At 36.6% G+C, this 16,982-nt stretch overlaps 1 protein-coding gene across 1 annotated transcript; it reads right to left on the minus strand.

Moving 5' to 3' along the window:
- Positions 1 to 388: 388 nt before the first annotated feature.
- jam3a (junctional adhesion molecule 3a) lies at positions 389 to 15,879 on the minus strand. The gene is made up of 9 exons (XM_044119176.1): positions 15,606 to 15,879; positions 7,059 to 7,130; positions 6,814 to 6,927; positions 6,479 to 6,631; positions 3,515 to 3,717; positions 2,333 to 2,432; positions 1,812 to 1,938; positions 1,673 to 1,724; positions 389 to 1,546 (listed from the first exon to the last, which is right to left on the minus strand). Exons 1-9 carry the CDS (start codon positions 15,667 to 15,669, stop codon positions 1,511 to 1,513), a joined length of 921 nt encoding a protein of 306 aa, XP_043975111.1. The 5' UTR covers positions 15,670 to 15,879; the 3' UTR covers positions 389 to 1,510.
- Between the last annotated feature and the right edge of the window lie 1,103 nt (positions 15,880 to 16,982).

The following is a 16,982-nucleotide window of genomic DNA, read 5'->3' on the forward strand; positions in this document are numbered from 1 at the left end:
ATTACCAAATTCCACTAGCTTTTGAAGTGGGAAATGGAGCATTGTTAACTTCAGTTTGACATCAGTTTCAGGCTAAATCAACCCAGTGATATTTAGAGTTTAAAGAGTCAAGGGTGAAGACCTTTCCTGCTGAATGTTTTTTTCTGATGTTATCTTGTTTTATCACATAAAAGCTTACTTAAACACATAGACATTTGTGTTTACAAATTTTAAAAAAATGCAGAAAAGGAATATTTTTATCAGCTGAAACTTTGGCTCCTGAAAAACAAAAACAAAAAATCCTTCCTCCTTAAATAATTTGAACAGTAGATTCCATCTCTGGAGAAAACGCTTTCATCAAACTATGTTCTCTACCAGATCTAATAAATCATTCACAAAACGACACCCATTTACTTGTGCAGTCGAAATGTATTTAATAGTAACAAAATAACAACATGTAACGTTAATATCAAATGAACAGCAGACGTTTCATAACAGTTCCTGAGTTGTTACACAAAAACATTTGCACACGCCTGCGTAGACATAGCTGTTGTTACCGACAGACGCACACACTGCGAAAACACACTTAGTAAATACAGGGAAATTTATTTCCGACAAACAGGGTTATTTTGATATACACAATAAGTTATGGAGTGCAATGTAATAAATGAAAAGATCAAAAGAGTATGTGTATAAGCACATAATATACTGAATCACAACTGGACAATATGTCCAATACTCACATCAAAAAATAAAAACTTGTGAAGCACAAAAAGGTCACTTATACACAGAAACAGCACTCCAAAAACCCCAACTTTAACACCTTAATTGTACATATAGACTTTGCAGCATAGTGTGGCATACAGTTTTCAAATGTATCGTTTATTTCTGTACTTGTTAACATTTGTGAACATGTTTTTAAAAGAAAAAAAAAGGGCTGATACAGCGTGCCTTATGAGTTGGATCTGGATCAGCCTCTAGCAGTCCGCTACTTTAAGCCTGCATATCTACAGTATATACAACGTTCGTTCGTAAGTGAAACGATTTGTAGGTGAAACAATTAAGGACAGCTTTTGATCTAATGTAAAAGAGTTTTCAAAAACAAGCTTGCTCAGTAAAAAACTTGAAACGTCATATCAAAAAAGGATTATTTGAAAAAAATGGAGAGGCGGGGATGTAGCTTACAGTAACTTGTGGTAACACTGAGGGCCAGATATCAAATTTCACAGCTTTGAAATGCTTTCATTGTACAATACAAAAATGTTGGAAAATGAACTTGAACATGAAACGAGTGGTTTGACAACAACAATAATAATACAAAAAACCCCCAAAAAACAGGAAAAACAACAAAGTCTGAGGTGTAAAAAGTATTTGGTGCCACAAATTGAATGAATACTTTGGCAAGTCAGTTGAGTCAATGTGCATCCGAGAGTAAATGTGCCATGTTACACCTTAAACTTTGTTAGCTTGCGCATCATTGTTGCTAGGTAACCTTAAAAGTGTTTATTTCTGCTTCTCCCTGTGATTGTTGTCAAATGATGAATGAAGACTTGTGCCGAAAATGACCCTGTGAAGAACAGAAACAAAAGGAAAAACATCAGTAAAACACACCTTAACATTCATTGTATTCATATTACTCTAAGTCAATTTAATGGCGCATAAATGCGGTCTGTAATTTCTGAACTTTGTCTACCTCATCTGCATCAGCATAGTCAATAGCAGGAGCCTGTGCAGGAGTATTGTAACTATGACAGAAAAAACAGGGAACAAAATGAAAACGCGACACCTTCGGTGGATTTTACTACGTCCTCAGAGCTGCACGGTGTACTCACTTGTTTCCATTGTAAACACTTTTGTAACAGCACAAACGTTTCATTAAATAAATCACAAATATCAAAGTGACAACCGCCATGAGTCCGCCGCAAGACTGGAGGAAAATTCCAAGGATGTCGACGTCACCTGCAACGAGACACAGAGCGAAATCAGATAGCGACTAAATTGGGAAACTCCAAAATGTCAACTTCTCACTGGAAACTAAATAAACCATAGCTAAGATTTTACAGGCCACACAGCTTCATACAGAAATACACCGCTGAGTCAGAAACAACCCATCAGAGAATGCTGCAAGTCGATGACTTGATGCAATTCTCTGGGTTTCCTCAGATAAAACACTTTTAAAACCAATTTCCACAATTAACTGAACTTTACTGGATTGCTTCATTACTGGGACCAATTAGAATGTTGGTGCAGTTGGACCAAATTGACGTTTTTGGTTTTTTTTGCAAAGTGCCTTGAGATGATGTGTTGTGAACCGGCATTATGTGAATAAACTGAATTGATGGGAATCACTCACAGACATCCATTACTTTTGGAGAACACTGAGCGTTTCCAGCGTCATTCTTCGCCTGGCAGTAATACTCGCCTGCATCCTCTTTCCTCACACGTCGAAATTTCTGTGCAGATCATTTGGAAAACCTTCTCAGTATCTCATTCACAAAGCAAAAAGCAATAATGCGAAGAAGGTAGTTTCCTAAATATGGAGGTAGTTTCTTCTGCTGTTGGCAGAAGATCACATTTAGCACCAAGAAATCATGACCTGACATAAATTTACTATAGAAGTATTACTGATTAAACTTTAGCTTTAATAATATAAAGCTACATAATTTTTAGTTTAATCAGTAATACTTTTATAACAAATTTATGTCAGATCATAATTTCTTGGTTAATGTCAAGTGGTCATAACAAAGACATTTTGAATAATATCTTTGTATTAAAAGTGAATACTGAATGACACTTTATGACAACAGTCATAAATATTCATGAAGACTTATGACAGGTGTTATGTCATGTTTATGACGGAGTCATGACAGTCTTATTCACAACCCGTCAAATAAAATTTTACCAACTGCACTTAATAAATATAAATACAGTTAGCTTTTCTCCTAAATTTAATTATGTCAAATTGGCAGCACAATTTGTAGAGAAAATCTCTCTTTGCAGGAGCCTTGTGAAGTGCATAAATATTCAAACTGCGAGCCTCAGTGGGTGAGGTTGCATGTGCAACACAAGTGCTATAGGTCAGCTAAAGCTCATCATATAAAACAATTTCTAAATTCAGTTGACAAAATCTACAATGTTGTTAAAGATGTGACTCATAAGTTTCATCTGTTTATAGATGGATTTATTTTATATCATTTTATTTGTTTTAGTAAATTAGAAACATGGCAGATTGAATGCACAATTCTCCTCCTTTCATATGACAGTTAAGCTTTCTCAGAGGATATCTTTGCACAGAGAGATTAATCATGCAATTAGTCATTCAATGGTTAAGGTTTTATTCAGATTAAGCTGTTTATGTTACATAAGCTGTAACATCCTACATTTAAGACTAAAGATTTCTACTGAAATAGATTTCAAAAAGAAACGCGTTTCAGCTACTATAGAACTAAAATAATTTTACAAATAATGAGGGTTTTTTTTTACTGTCTACATTAAAGACAGTAAAAATGTAGACATGACAATATCTTAGGTATACCAAGCTTCCTGTGTCCGGGTTGATAATGTAGGAGAAGTTGACAAATCTCAGGCTGGTTTTTGGATCTTGAGGAAGCTCCTCATTGTTGTGGAACCAGCGGTACTGAGGGGCTGGGAAGCCCTCGTTCTCCAAACATCGCAGCTCCGTTGACGTTCCCACGGTGACAGACTCCGGCACGCTGCACCGCGGCACAACAGGTTTCACTGCACACAAGCAAAAATAAATAAATTCCCCTCAGTACAACGGCTTTGGACTTTTCTATTATCTTTAGCTTTTTAACCTCATGACATGGTGCAAATAAATGTGTCATGTGACAACTGAAGCCTGTAATCTGATAACAGAAGAAAAGTGATTTCACCAGAGGTGCGCAGCTAAGAGGTTTTTTTTTTTTTTGGCTGATCTCCAAGTTGAGGTTTTTTGTAAAGCTCTCCAATTTTGTCTGATTCCAACTTCTATTTGCTTTAAAATAAAATGGTTTTTAAAATTTTATAAACCATTTATAAAATATTTTTCCAAGCATTAAGCAGAGGCAATGTATGAAAGAACAGATGCTGCAAAATTTTATTCTATCAGCGTGTTGAGTGGAGCAAGTGTTACAAAAATGACAAATAATTAAGTAATTTAGTTGCTAACATTTGCAAATCTAGCATAACTTCATGCAAGATGGCACTAGAAAGGAGAAAACAGAGCAACTTTCCTGGTATATGCTTAACCTTCCTGTTATATGCTGAAAATCTCGCTCTTTCTCTCTCACCTTCTTGCAGCCTGAATGTACTGCAGCTACGTCTCAACATGCTCTATAAAATACAGTTTCCTCTTATATAGCTTCTTATGTCTTCTTCATTCAGGGTTTCAAAAAGTCTTGAATTTCAGTTGGCAAAACTTGCTAAGACCATTACTAATGAAATTCAAAACCTTAAAACCATGGTTAATGAAATTTAAGACTTTTTAAGACCATTATTAATTAAATTTAAGACTTACCATAACAGAAATGTATATAAGAAAATTGCGTATCTATATTTATGTGTGTATAGTAATGGTATTACTTGTGAGATTAGGTATAGATATCATCATGTTCTAATATTAGTTGAAGAGATTAATTACAGTTAATGTAAATCTTTTTTCCCATTTGTAATCATAAATGAATCTGCGTCTTTCTATTTTCATTTTGGTTCCATGATCCTTCTCAATATCAGATGTATGTCTTTCCGGAAAAATAACTTTGTTGAAGCAAAATTCTTCAGACTGTGTCGATCTTAGATCAGTGCTTGCAAAATTTAAGACCAGTAATTAGCATATTTAAGACCAACATACATCATTTAAAATTAATTTAAGAAATTTTAATACCTTAATTTTAAATACCATAATCTAAGAGTTTTTAATACTTTTTATGGATGTATGGACACTGTGACGTATACCGTAAATAGGTTTGAGCCTTCCTTCCTCAGTGTCTGACGTGAAAAATGTTGCTGTCACAGTGACTTGGTAGCACTTAGGGTGATTGACTTCTGAGATAGGATGTCACTGATCAGAACCTTTTCAGCTAAAAACCGATGAATTCAAGTCACCTGCCGATTTCTAGATTTTTTATGTTCGCATTGGGGTTTTATGTAGAAAATGAATTCAAACTCTAACAGGACGGACATAAATCACCAAAATAATGATTAGGTGTGTTAATTGACTGAACTGATTTGAACCGGGAAGCTGATAAGGCTACACATGTGTCCGCAGGCTTTGCTTTGTGTATGCTACAAACAGCCAAGACTGCTGACTCTCCTTCTTTTAGTTGTCTCTGTACTCAAGGGCTTCTTTCTAAATATTAGGTTGAAATTGCCAGCCTGTGGTGCTGGGTCAAACAGTGCTACTGTTAAGGAATGCAAAGTTTCACAGTGACAATGATAAAACTGTTCAGAGAGCCTTAACATGGTAGCCAATGCATTCCACATTGTTGGTATTTACTTTTGTAACATTTCAAATTCAGAAATAGCTGAAATTAACTCCATAAGCTGCACTTAACATTTGTTTATTTCTGTGTAAATTAAGGCGGATATGTAGTAATTTTCCTCTGATGATCATGTCAGACAAAGAAAAAAACACACTAAAGAAAGTAGGACTGTGGCGATACACTAATCTCACGATACAATACGATACATGATATTCTGCTCACAATGCCATGTATATCACGATATTCAGCAAACAATATGATTCAATAAATTTTAAAGATTTTCTGAAAGATTTTAGAGGGACAGAGTGATTTTGGTGACATTTTGTGACTGTTCCATAGACCTGGATTAAATTAATTGAACTGATGGTGTGACACTGGTGTAATGTTGTTTATGTTATACATTTGTTGTAGGTTTGTTTTATTTAAATGTTAATTTTGTGGCTTTGTGTATTTGGTTATGCAGAAAAGGAACCTTTTTTGTCTTATTCACTTATATCAGGTGATGTAATTTATCTATTTCATTTGATTAGTTAATTAATTGTAACTTGTTTCATTACATGTCATTTGTAATGTACATCTGCAACTGGATAAAAAAGTCATGTGTGATAGCTGTCATTTAATTCATGTGGATTTGACATAAAACTCAAAGTAGGATTTAATTTATCGATACTTTCTGATGAAAAATGGATACTTTCTGAGGGAAAAAATTATCGATAAATATTGTAAAATTACACAGCCCTAAAAGAAACTATTGCAGAACTCTGTCCCAGTAGTCCATTAGCTCATCCTGCAAGAATCTCCCAAGGCAGTAGATGGCTGTCTAGCAATTTCGCATGAGCGCACATCATATTTTAGGGACAAAGGGACATTGATCTTCTAGTCAGATGTGGAAGTGTTTACTTGAAACAAGAGAAATTGATTCTTCAGCATAACTTTGCGGTACTTGTTCTTAAAGTATGTTTAACAGAGTGCATCTCAGTCACTGAGGAGTCAGTCAGAACCACTTTTTCTCCCCATACCTCGAACTGCGAGACTGATAAGAATCTCATCAAAGTCCCTCTGATCTTCGATGGCGGCCACTTCGCAGCGATACTCGGCGGTGTCGGCCCGAGAGGTGTTGAAGATCAGAATGTTGGCTGGCTCTCTGAGCTGGGCTCTGTTCTCCAGGTCCCCTTTTCAGAAGAGAGAAGAAAACACTTTACAGTTCCTCATTCAAACACACAGTGCGACTTCACGCTTCAAAAACAGAGCTCTCCAAAGGGCCCATTCATTCGCCCAGAGTTCCGATGCACCGCTTTGAAACGCTGTGGAGTTTCTCCCTCCCCCAAGAAACACACACTCCGAGATGGTTCACCTGAGATCTTGTTCTGGAAGTACACGTAACTGGGAATGCCATTTTTGATCTTCTTCCACTCTATCCTGGGGTTGTTTGTTGAGATAGACTCTATTAAACAGGTCAGTTCAATGGCTGTGGAAAGAAAGCAAAAACACGTGAGAGAAAAGAGGGGCGGGGGGGAAGAGTGAGAGGCGGAGAGCCCGGGTCAGGGAAATAAAAGGTGCTTTGGATAAAAAGGTTAGATTTATTCTCCTGCAACTTACGCTCAAACTCATTTGCCCAAACAATCTTGTCCGTGGTTCGAAGGATTACCCCAAGCGATGACGGAATTTGGCCTGTGGGGACAAAAACAAAAAATAAGTAAATAAATAAATAAAATAAACAACTTAGTAAATGCTGAGCAACCCTCAGAGCAAAAAAAAAATAAAAAATGAAGCATTTTCATCAGGAGATAATCAGGCATGCTGCCTAATAACCAGTGGATTAGACAGATAAATCAGGAGCGCGTGCGAGCCTTGGGATCTGATTCAGTGTGAAAACGTCTCATTAATTACTTCCTATTTATATATTTAAGAGGACTAATGCCTCGAGCTAAAACAGTTGAGTTCTACTACTTAATGAACACGTGGACCACACAGGAAAAGGCTTTTGGAATCAACTTGTAGCAGAAATATTCCCAATCACACATAAAAAGGTTATTATTTGAACGTGGATTAACAGTGGTAAGTGAAAACTAAATAATCAATGATTATCACAAAGCAAATACGATTGTTTCAACAGTTGGCAGGATTTTAAACGTCTCTGCTCAACTCCAGCTGAATCTTTGGTTCCATTGCAGGTTGTTAGGAGAGATTCAGGAGAGCGCAGCAACATAATAACAGTGTACTTCTCAAGCAAGTCTTGTTTTAAGAGGAGACTACAGTCCAGCAGTTCAGCGCTGAAAACAAAGTGGCAGAGCTTTCTTTCAGTCGTAATTATTTATAAGCTGAGATGCACAAGGAAATCAGCTGGTAACTCTCGATATCCTATTTTAACCTTAAATGGCTTTAAAAAAAAATTTAAAAGAAACTATTGGTCAATCCTCCATAATTACAACAACCTCATTCACTGAATTTTCAGTGTTAGTTTCAGTAATACTCTCCGACGCCTCACAAATGTCTGGATGACAAAATGTCCATGAAGAAACCTGGTTTTGAACAACGAGTCACTCGTTAGTACTGAACTCCTACTTCCAGCTTCTTTTCTAAAAATTATGTCTTTACTATACATTGGGACAAATTTATATCACTTTAATTGTAGATATCTTAGTTTAGAGGAAGACCTAGGCAGAAAAAAATATTTAAAAAGTACCAGCATTCCCCAAATATGGAGAGTGAAAAAGGGCAAATTATACTAGCAATTTAAGAAATAATTGTTTAAATGTATAATAAAATAAAAAAATCTGAAATAAATATTGAAATAGTTTATTTTGAAATTGTTATTAATCATATGCTCTTTAATTAAATGTATTAATTTCATTTTATGAGCTAGATATAATTATTTCATGTTCCAAATGAAGCACATCATGGATTGATTTAAATCAAACTCAGTGGATAGGGTTGGGGTCGCTTCAAACAAAGTGTCAAGACAACGTCTTCCAAGTTAGCCATGACTTTGAAGTCCATATTATCACTGGACGGTGCAAAAATAACTTCAATAACATGATTCAATTGCTGTAATTTACTTACTACCATCTCTGGGCGAGCAATTCTAGCTTTATTATCTCCGGTTTGTTCTGAAATATCTCTCATAAGTCCACAAGTGAGCGTTAGTCGGTATTAGCTAGTGGGCGAGGCTAACGTTGATTCTGTCTGAAGTCTGTGGAAGCTTCTTCCACGCAGGACCACAGTGAGCTCTCTTGTGAACTTATTAGAGATATTTCAGACCGAACTAGACATATAGAGGCTAGAGTTGATCACCCAGAGTTTGTAGTAAATAAATTACAACAATTTATTAAAGTTATTTCCACACATTCAGTGAAATAGTGACATCCAGGTCACAGCTAACTTGGGCGAAGTTGTCTTGACTTGCTCTCTGAAGCGGCCAATCAGATGCCAGGGTTTCTGTAGAACCTGCCCTAGTCCCGCCCACTGCATCTGATGATAGAGATGACAGTTTAAGCTAACGCTTTAAACAGGAACATAAAATGACTTACTAAGTCATGAAACACCTGTAGCTAGCATTTTAAATTAAATCAATACATTTAATTGAGGCACATATAATTAATTCTATGTTAAACACATGATTTATATATTCTGTATTAAATAATTCAGTTATTTATTTATTATAGTTTGGCACTCTCAACACACAAATTCCTTCCAATATATTCAGATTATTGTTGGGGACTTATTCATAAATGTGGTAGTCTTGTATTTCCTTCATTTTCTATCACATTTACAACAAACAGATCTAAAAAAAACAACAAAAGAACTTGAAGGACTTTTTTTTCTTATTTTATGCTTTATAACCCTCAGAAATAAAAACATTATTAAGTCAAAATCAGAAGTCAAGGAACATTGGAAGCTAACTGAATCAGTGCTTACCAAAAGATTTTCAGTAAACATTTTCTTGAGTAAAGTAAGTACGTGTTCGCTTTTGGACCATAATTAATCTACCATCTAGATTTCCCTCTGGTACAAACAAAACACATGATATGAACTTAACTTTAGGTTCAGTGATTGAATCAACTGCTCAAAGCAATTCGTGTTATTTCGTAAATGTCAGACCGTGAAAGGAAGTGGCATTATTCACAGGTTATATTGAAAACAGACCAGAAACAAACCACAAAAAAAATTAAATAAAGCCAGTTTAATTGGTAAATAACTGAATTTGAGAGTAAGGGGCAGGGATACAACAAGAAAATAAATTAAGACAATGTCTGTGTTTAGTCACTGGTACCCTGTATTCAACCATTTTTTTTTTTTTTTTTTTTTTTGCCTAAGCCACATCTAAATGCAGTAATTGCTTGGTAGACATGCAAATAATGGCTCCCACGCTGAGTAATGAAAGCATTCACGCTCGCGGTAGGGGAAGAGCAACTGGGATTGTAAATGAGGGCAGGAATAAGACAATAATAATCAGCCAAGCAAATCCTGAATACGAGACGTGCCTGTTCGCCTGAGGCCCTGCGAATTCAGAGGCATTTATTCAACACATCCTTGTTAGCAGATGAGTGACCCTGAGACGTTGCTGCGCGGTACAACAAAAGAGGGGGGTGGGAGAGAGAGGATGGCTGTTGCTTAGTCAGAAAAACGAAGAAACGCGGGGTCCCGCCAAAGTATCCAGTCATGTAAACACAGCCGAGGACGCTGATGAGATTTGACTCCCGGGTCTCTGCTTCCGTCTCTGATGCTGACTTTCCCACTCTGTACATCAGGATCTATTTTTACTGCAGCTGTGACTGGACATCCTGTGAAACACGAGGAGACTCCGTTCAACAAATGCGTCCCCCGCATATCCTTGTACAGTCTTTGAGTGCTGCTCCTTCTGCAGCCGCGGACACTCTGGAGCAAAGACTAGACACAATTTAGGAGCAAAGACAAATCGCTTCCACCCATGATCTGAAAGTGGAAACCCACCAGGACGTGGTTGTCTAATTAAGCAAGGGGTCAGCCTCCTTTACAAGCCAAAAAGTGTCATTTTGGTCTCGCTTCTGCCGTATGAAATTTGCCCTGACCTGCAAAATCCAGATGGTCCTCACAAAAACAAGCAGGGTCAAGTTTTATATTAAATGAATGTAACATCCCATATGCTGCGATGGTTTTTAGGATTATCGTGGCCTGAAAATACTGATTTTGCAGCACCTTTTTCACAAAGTTGTGGTAAGTGTTTTGCGAATTTCTTTTAAATGTTACTTTTGCCCTAACACGAACTTACAAAGAATTGAAATTGCTGCACATAACCTACCCCCAAAAAGACATCATTTTAATAGTTAATACTTGAAGTGCAAATAATATTTTCATCTTCTTGAAATAAAACCCGTAATACAAATACAATTATGCCCTGAGGAGTTGTCAAAGTAAATAGAAATATCGTGTAGTAGGTGACTTAATGAAGACACATTCTTATGTTAGTATCATTTAGCTGCGAAGGTTCTGATGTGTTGTAACACGGAAACACGGCTAAACTTACACCTTTTATTACCTTTTTATCTAAAACACCGCTCATTTCTTCATCACATTTAGTCAATGTTTGTTCATTGTTTTTGGTTGTTGTAATTTTTTTTTTACTTTGGATATTTGAAATATCTTCCAGTTCCAGTGTTAAGTGTTCTTTACAAAATGAAAGCTTATTTGTCTTTGAGAAAGCAAACTTGCATTATTACACCACTATCACTATATTGGTTGAAAAGGGTCTCAAGACAACAATATAATTGTTTATCGCAATAATTACTGGAAGAAAATATCGTCCCACAAACTTCACATTTTTCTGATTTTTATTTGGACAGGGCTTTGTAAATCATAGATATATGTTTATATTGTGAAAAACAAATAACAAAAGAGGTCGCAAACTGTTTCAGAACATTTAACCAGATGAGAAAGAAAACAAAACCCGAAGGCTTTCCCAGCCGTACGGGTTGCGATGTGTGTAATGAGTTGCTCTAAGTTTACAGACAATATCTGGTGTACAGATTTGAAGGGAGCATCTGTTTTGATAAGTACATTAAACAAAAGGTCACTGCCCTCATGTCCATTAAGCAGAAAAAGGCCCAGTTCTCAGTCTTTCTTAATTGGATTTCACAATAACTGGATTTGTGGCTGGGGGTTAAATTGGGCCACAATGTATAAAGAAGTGAACCACTTCCATAAAATTAACACTTTGTAGGATTTTCTTTCAGGCCATGGGAACAACTGACTGCACTCAATTAACCGGACAATAACCAGCTAATTATTAATGCCAGATTATAATAAAAGCATCTCAATGGATTTGCTTTGTCCCCCGGTGACACGATCGGGGCTGAAGAGACGACGGCATTCCTGGTTTGTTAAAATAATCTTGGTGGCGGGGGGGAAAAAAAAGAAGGCAAATGCAGGGCCTTATTTTAATCCCTCGCTTATTGTGAGGCGCAAACAAAATTGGTTCTACAGCCTGTTCGGAGGCAACCCCGCTTTTAAATAGCCAAATTCTGAAATCCTCTTATGAAAACCCGACCGAGCCCGTCCCCATCCGCACAACCAAAGTTGTTGGTCCTCCGCCTCTATTAAAAGCCTATTCCCAGACATTCCAGTGCTGTCGCTGCAAATATGCTGGAAAGGCCGAGGCTGGAAGCCAGGACCAGTGGGATTCACAGGACGGAGTGTGTAATAAAATTTTTATTTTTTTTTAAATCCTTCCAGTAGATTATATAGAGGCAGCCAAGTTGTTATTTAGTACTGGAGGGACTGGTATGATAGGGGCAGATTAACTGTGCTTCGCCCTTGTCTTGGTCTTCTTAAATCACCGGATGAAGTATGAGGACGCGGGCTGAGGAAAAACCGAGAAACGGAGCCGCAGTTTTCTCCACCTCTAGCAGCTGCACCGTCCTCAGGAGACACAAAGACCAACTGATGAGCGTATTAAGTTTTGATGTGAAATGATCCGAGATGCAAACTATGACAAAGTTTTTACCCAGTTGTATTGTTTTGATGGAATGGTTCTCACTTCTGGTCCCCTGGGAATCTTGAATTAATATGAGTTACAGCAACGTTTAACTTCCCTTTGGGATCAATAAAGTATTTTCTGAATTTTAATTTTAGGAGGTTTTCCTGTCACCACATGCCAAACTTGAATAAATGGGTTTTTGATGCCATACAGTGCACATAATGCAACTGTTTGAATGAGGTGTGCTGGAGCAATAAAAATAAAAAAAGGACAATTATTTTATCATTTAAATATATTTAATTTACTTAAAAAACTAGAAAAGGAATTAGCTTAATTTTATTTAGATTCAATTTTAAAAATATTGGTTTTCCATAAGGTATCTTTACAGCTTTAGATAAACAATACTGTGGGTCTGGTTGCCGTGTAGCGTCAGGGCGGGAAAAAAAAAAGCGAGAAATTTTACTGAATTCATTTAACATATCGTTTAATGTGATCAATTTCTAGTCAGGATACGTTTTTTTATTTGTCGTTGTCACAATACATTCCAATTAGCGACATTTAAAAAAAGCCTGTCACAATAAACAATGAATTAATTAATTGCATGATAAATTAAAGCAAGCTCAATAATTTCTATTTGCAGGATTCATCGTTTTTCTCTTTCTACTAGAAACTGGATGACAAAAATTCTTCAGTCTGGTGTTTTGGTCTCCACTTGCCCTTTTTCTTGAAAGATAATTTTATTTACAGACTTCATAATTCATTTAATTGGTTTTTTTTCCTGCTGTTTAGCTTATTTATTTTGAATATTTAAAATGTCTTCCACTTCCAGTGTTAAATATTCCTTGGAATTGAAAGTTTATTGATCTTTGAGAATGTATTCTTGCATTATTATGCCATTACCATTACATTACAATATTATCGTTTATCGCGATAACTTCTAGGACAATTTATCGTCCAGCAAAATCTGTTATCGTGACAGGCCTGGTTTAAAACTGCCCGTTTTGTGTAGCTTGTTCAATGAGCGCATCAGTAAATGTGAAGATATGATTAAATGTCGTTACTGCGTTTAGTTTGGTGATATGATGGAATATGAATATGGTTTTTTTATGTTTGTGGGGCAGTGAATGCTCTCTCATGGAGTCTCACAGCCATACAATTACTTAAATAAAGAAGTAATAAATAATTGTTATCGTCTCTTATTGTTGTGACACAAGGAAAGTGCCACAAAATATAGTGATAAAACTTTCAGTCCATATCGCCCACCTCTGGTTGCCGTGTGGTGTCAGGGCAGATTCATTCTTAAAAAGGGGGAAAATTTACTGAATTAATGGCACAGCAACAAATTGGACAAACCCAGATAATTGTAAGAGACAAAGATTACAAAGGAAAGTAAAGAAAGAAACATAAAGGGATGTATGGCAATGATTTGAATAGACTATATCTGCCTGTCTTTATTAAAAGGTGATTTAAAAGAAAGAAAAAAAAAACAAATTATTTTGAAGTTGAGCAAACTGAACCACATGTCTTCATTAAAAAATTAGAACAAAACGAGAGCAGAAGCCTCACTTAGGCTTCATTTAACCAAAAGAATCCAGCTTTATGTGCCACCGCTGTGCCTCAAGGATGAATTAAACAATGCTCCGTCTTCTCCTTATTCATTATTCAGAGACTTGGAAAACTTGAGGTTAGACAGTTGTATACTGTCAACGCAGGTCTGAAATCGTGCATTTTCATCATTTTCATCATTTCTCCTCCTGGGTTTGAACCGTGCTCCCCTCTCCAACATCGATCACAGGTCATTCCAGGCCGTTGACATTGGTGTACAACATTGATCTGTGGCAGATATTCAGTTGAGAAAGTCGACTCTTTGTCAGGAGATTTCTACTGATTCTAAAACGGATACAAGTGCCCCACCTTCATCATTTTGCTCCTGCGAAAGTATTCCCATCTTATTAAACAAACCGTTCTGATTATAGATGCACATTTTAAGAGTTTTCCTAGCAAATTTCTAGTTTCGTTTACGGGCTGATCTGCTAATTTTCTTTTTTTCCCCCCCTCCAAAGAATAATAACCAACGATGGAGAAACAAAAAATAGCCATGGGTTATTAGTGGTTTTGAATCCATTGTAATGATGTTGTGTCAAGGGATTACAATAAAATCTCCATTTATACATCAAATGGTATGTCTCTTAGCCATACATATTTATTTTTTATTAAATCAACATTTATAGACTGGCAATGTTGTAAGTTCTTTGTTCGGATGAATTTAATAAATGGGGGGTATTTTTTATTATTATTTGACCTGCACATCAAAGTCCATCATGTTGTCCAGTTGCAGATGCAGGCATACAAATATATAGTACAGTAACACACTCAGTGGTTTAATATGTTAACAGTCACTACTCACTAGCAAAATAAATAGATTTTCCAAATTCAAGATCCACAAATTCTTCAGCTGTGAAGAGGAAAGCAAGTGAAACACATCACCCTGTTTTGAGCCAACTATATTCTCACTTAATAATAACTTACTGGAATAAGAACTTTACAAATTGTAAATGTCTACAGAGAATAAACAAAGCCCAGTGAATTGGGCTCTTTGGTGTGTTTATTTTTTCTTCTTTCTTTTAGCTCAGAGTATTTTAGATGCATGCATGCAGCACATTTCTGTATGCTGTCTAGCAGGCCTGGGATTTCAAATACCCACAGGTCACCACCATGTGGCTGTCCTATTGCTTCAAACCAAACATTTGTTCTTATTCTGGAAATTTCCTCAGAGACATCTGCTAAAGAAAGGCAAACACAGATGCTCCCATGTTTCTACAGTAAAAAAGAAAAAGAAAAAAAAGAAGAAGAAATAATAGTTTAGTTTGTCTCTTTTTCTCAATGCTGTACCATTAACAAAAGGCTGAATAATGCTTTTTCATTGTTGTTGCTTATGTGCGTTTAAAACCCATTTGTAGTCTCACTTCAAGGCTGGTTTTAGCAATAAAATATCCTAAAAGCTGTAAAGCACCACACAAACAGAAACCATCTGAGCTCTGCTGACATTCCCCAGCCTGTCCACATCAAGCTAGCCTTCTGGTTAGCGGGCAGAGTGCTCCGACCTACAGCTCTCGTTCTACTAACGGGACCCAAACCTCGCTAAGTACGCCTTCGTGAGAGCTTACAGGGAAGGGGACGAGCAAACTCACCTAGGCTGGTGTACAGAACAATGCAGGCGACGAGTCTCGCCATCGCCATCTTGCAGCGTTTCATTCAGGGACCGCCGTACAGCTGCACACACTCAGCACCTCTGAGAGGTATGAGGATGGGCTCCGAACTGACTGGTGGATGTTGCCATCGACGAGTTTCCATAGCTACAAGCGTGGACCGTGTGTATGTGTGAGTGGTGCCCCGAGCGTTGTCTGACAGGCGGTAGGCGGAGTCAAACAATGCCTCCTCGTTCTCTCTCTCTCTCTCTCTCTCTCTCTCTCTCTCACACACACACACACACACACACACACACTGAGCACATGTTGTCGTGGGAAAGGGGTGACCCGCACCCTCTAGTGGTTATGTAAAAAAAAAAAAAAAATTAAAACCGCTGACCGCTTTTTTTTTTTTTTTTTTTTGTAACATTATTTGCATTCACTGTTATTGATTTATGCCTTTAACGTTCTCAAAAGACATACTGGTCCATACCATAAAATACAGAATGCAGAGGGAATAAAAGGCAAAAGGTCAAAGAGGACAAGTGGTTGTTTCGTCACCACGGACAAGTTTTGTTGGTTTGTTGGTTTTTTTTTCTAGAATGTGATGTTCGTTTTTAAAAAAAAAATTCCTAAATTGGCAAATGTAACATGAAGCCCTTGTATTTAATTACCATGTTTTATTTCTGCAAAATTATCAGGGCTATTCTAGACAGAAAAACAAAGGAAGAGTAAACTTCCGCCAAAAAATTCAGAAATCTTCTAGAAAAACAAACGTGGACATTTCTGAGTTTCAAAAAGTTGCAAGTTTTAGACAATTGGAACTTTTCAGAGTTTTAAAAGTGTAAACATTTTCTACTCACTGGAATGAACAAACAGCATTTTAGAAAAAAACAAACAAACAAACAACATATATAGACAGTGAGAGATGGTGGTAGTAGTGTGATGGTCTGTTTTGTTTGTGTCAAGACCCGGACCAGATGAGTTAGCTTCTAGCTATTCTGTTTTAGATGGACTTATATTTTAGACACAACGGGCAATATTTGTTCATTGACAATTTGCTAGTTGAAATTTGCAGTTGTCCTCAAGGAAAACTAAATATCCTTTGGAGAAAAGTTTTGAAAGTCACATAAAGACAAAGTCTGAGCTGTTGGCCACACAAATTGTGGAATGATGGGTTTGACTTTTAATCCAAGGACAAAAATATAAGCTGATCAACTGTGTTTATTATGACAGTAAAAATAAAAGAAAGGAAAAAAAAAGATAGGAAAAGACAAGAAAGGAAAAGACAAGAAAAAAGCCTTGAAAAGTTTGACTATAAAATATTAGTGTCTGTAAGGCCATACCAATGATTTCTTGTTTCAATTAGCTTGATTTAAA

Source organism: Gambusia affinis, linkage group LG06, assembly GCF_019740435.1.
Source record: "Gambusia affinis linkage group LG06, SWU_Gaff_1.0, whole genome shotgun sequence".
Taxonomy (NCBI): domain Eukaryota; kingdom Metazoa; phylum Chordata; class Actinopteri; order Cyprinodontiformes; family Poeciliidae; genus Gambusia; species Gambusia affinis.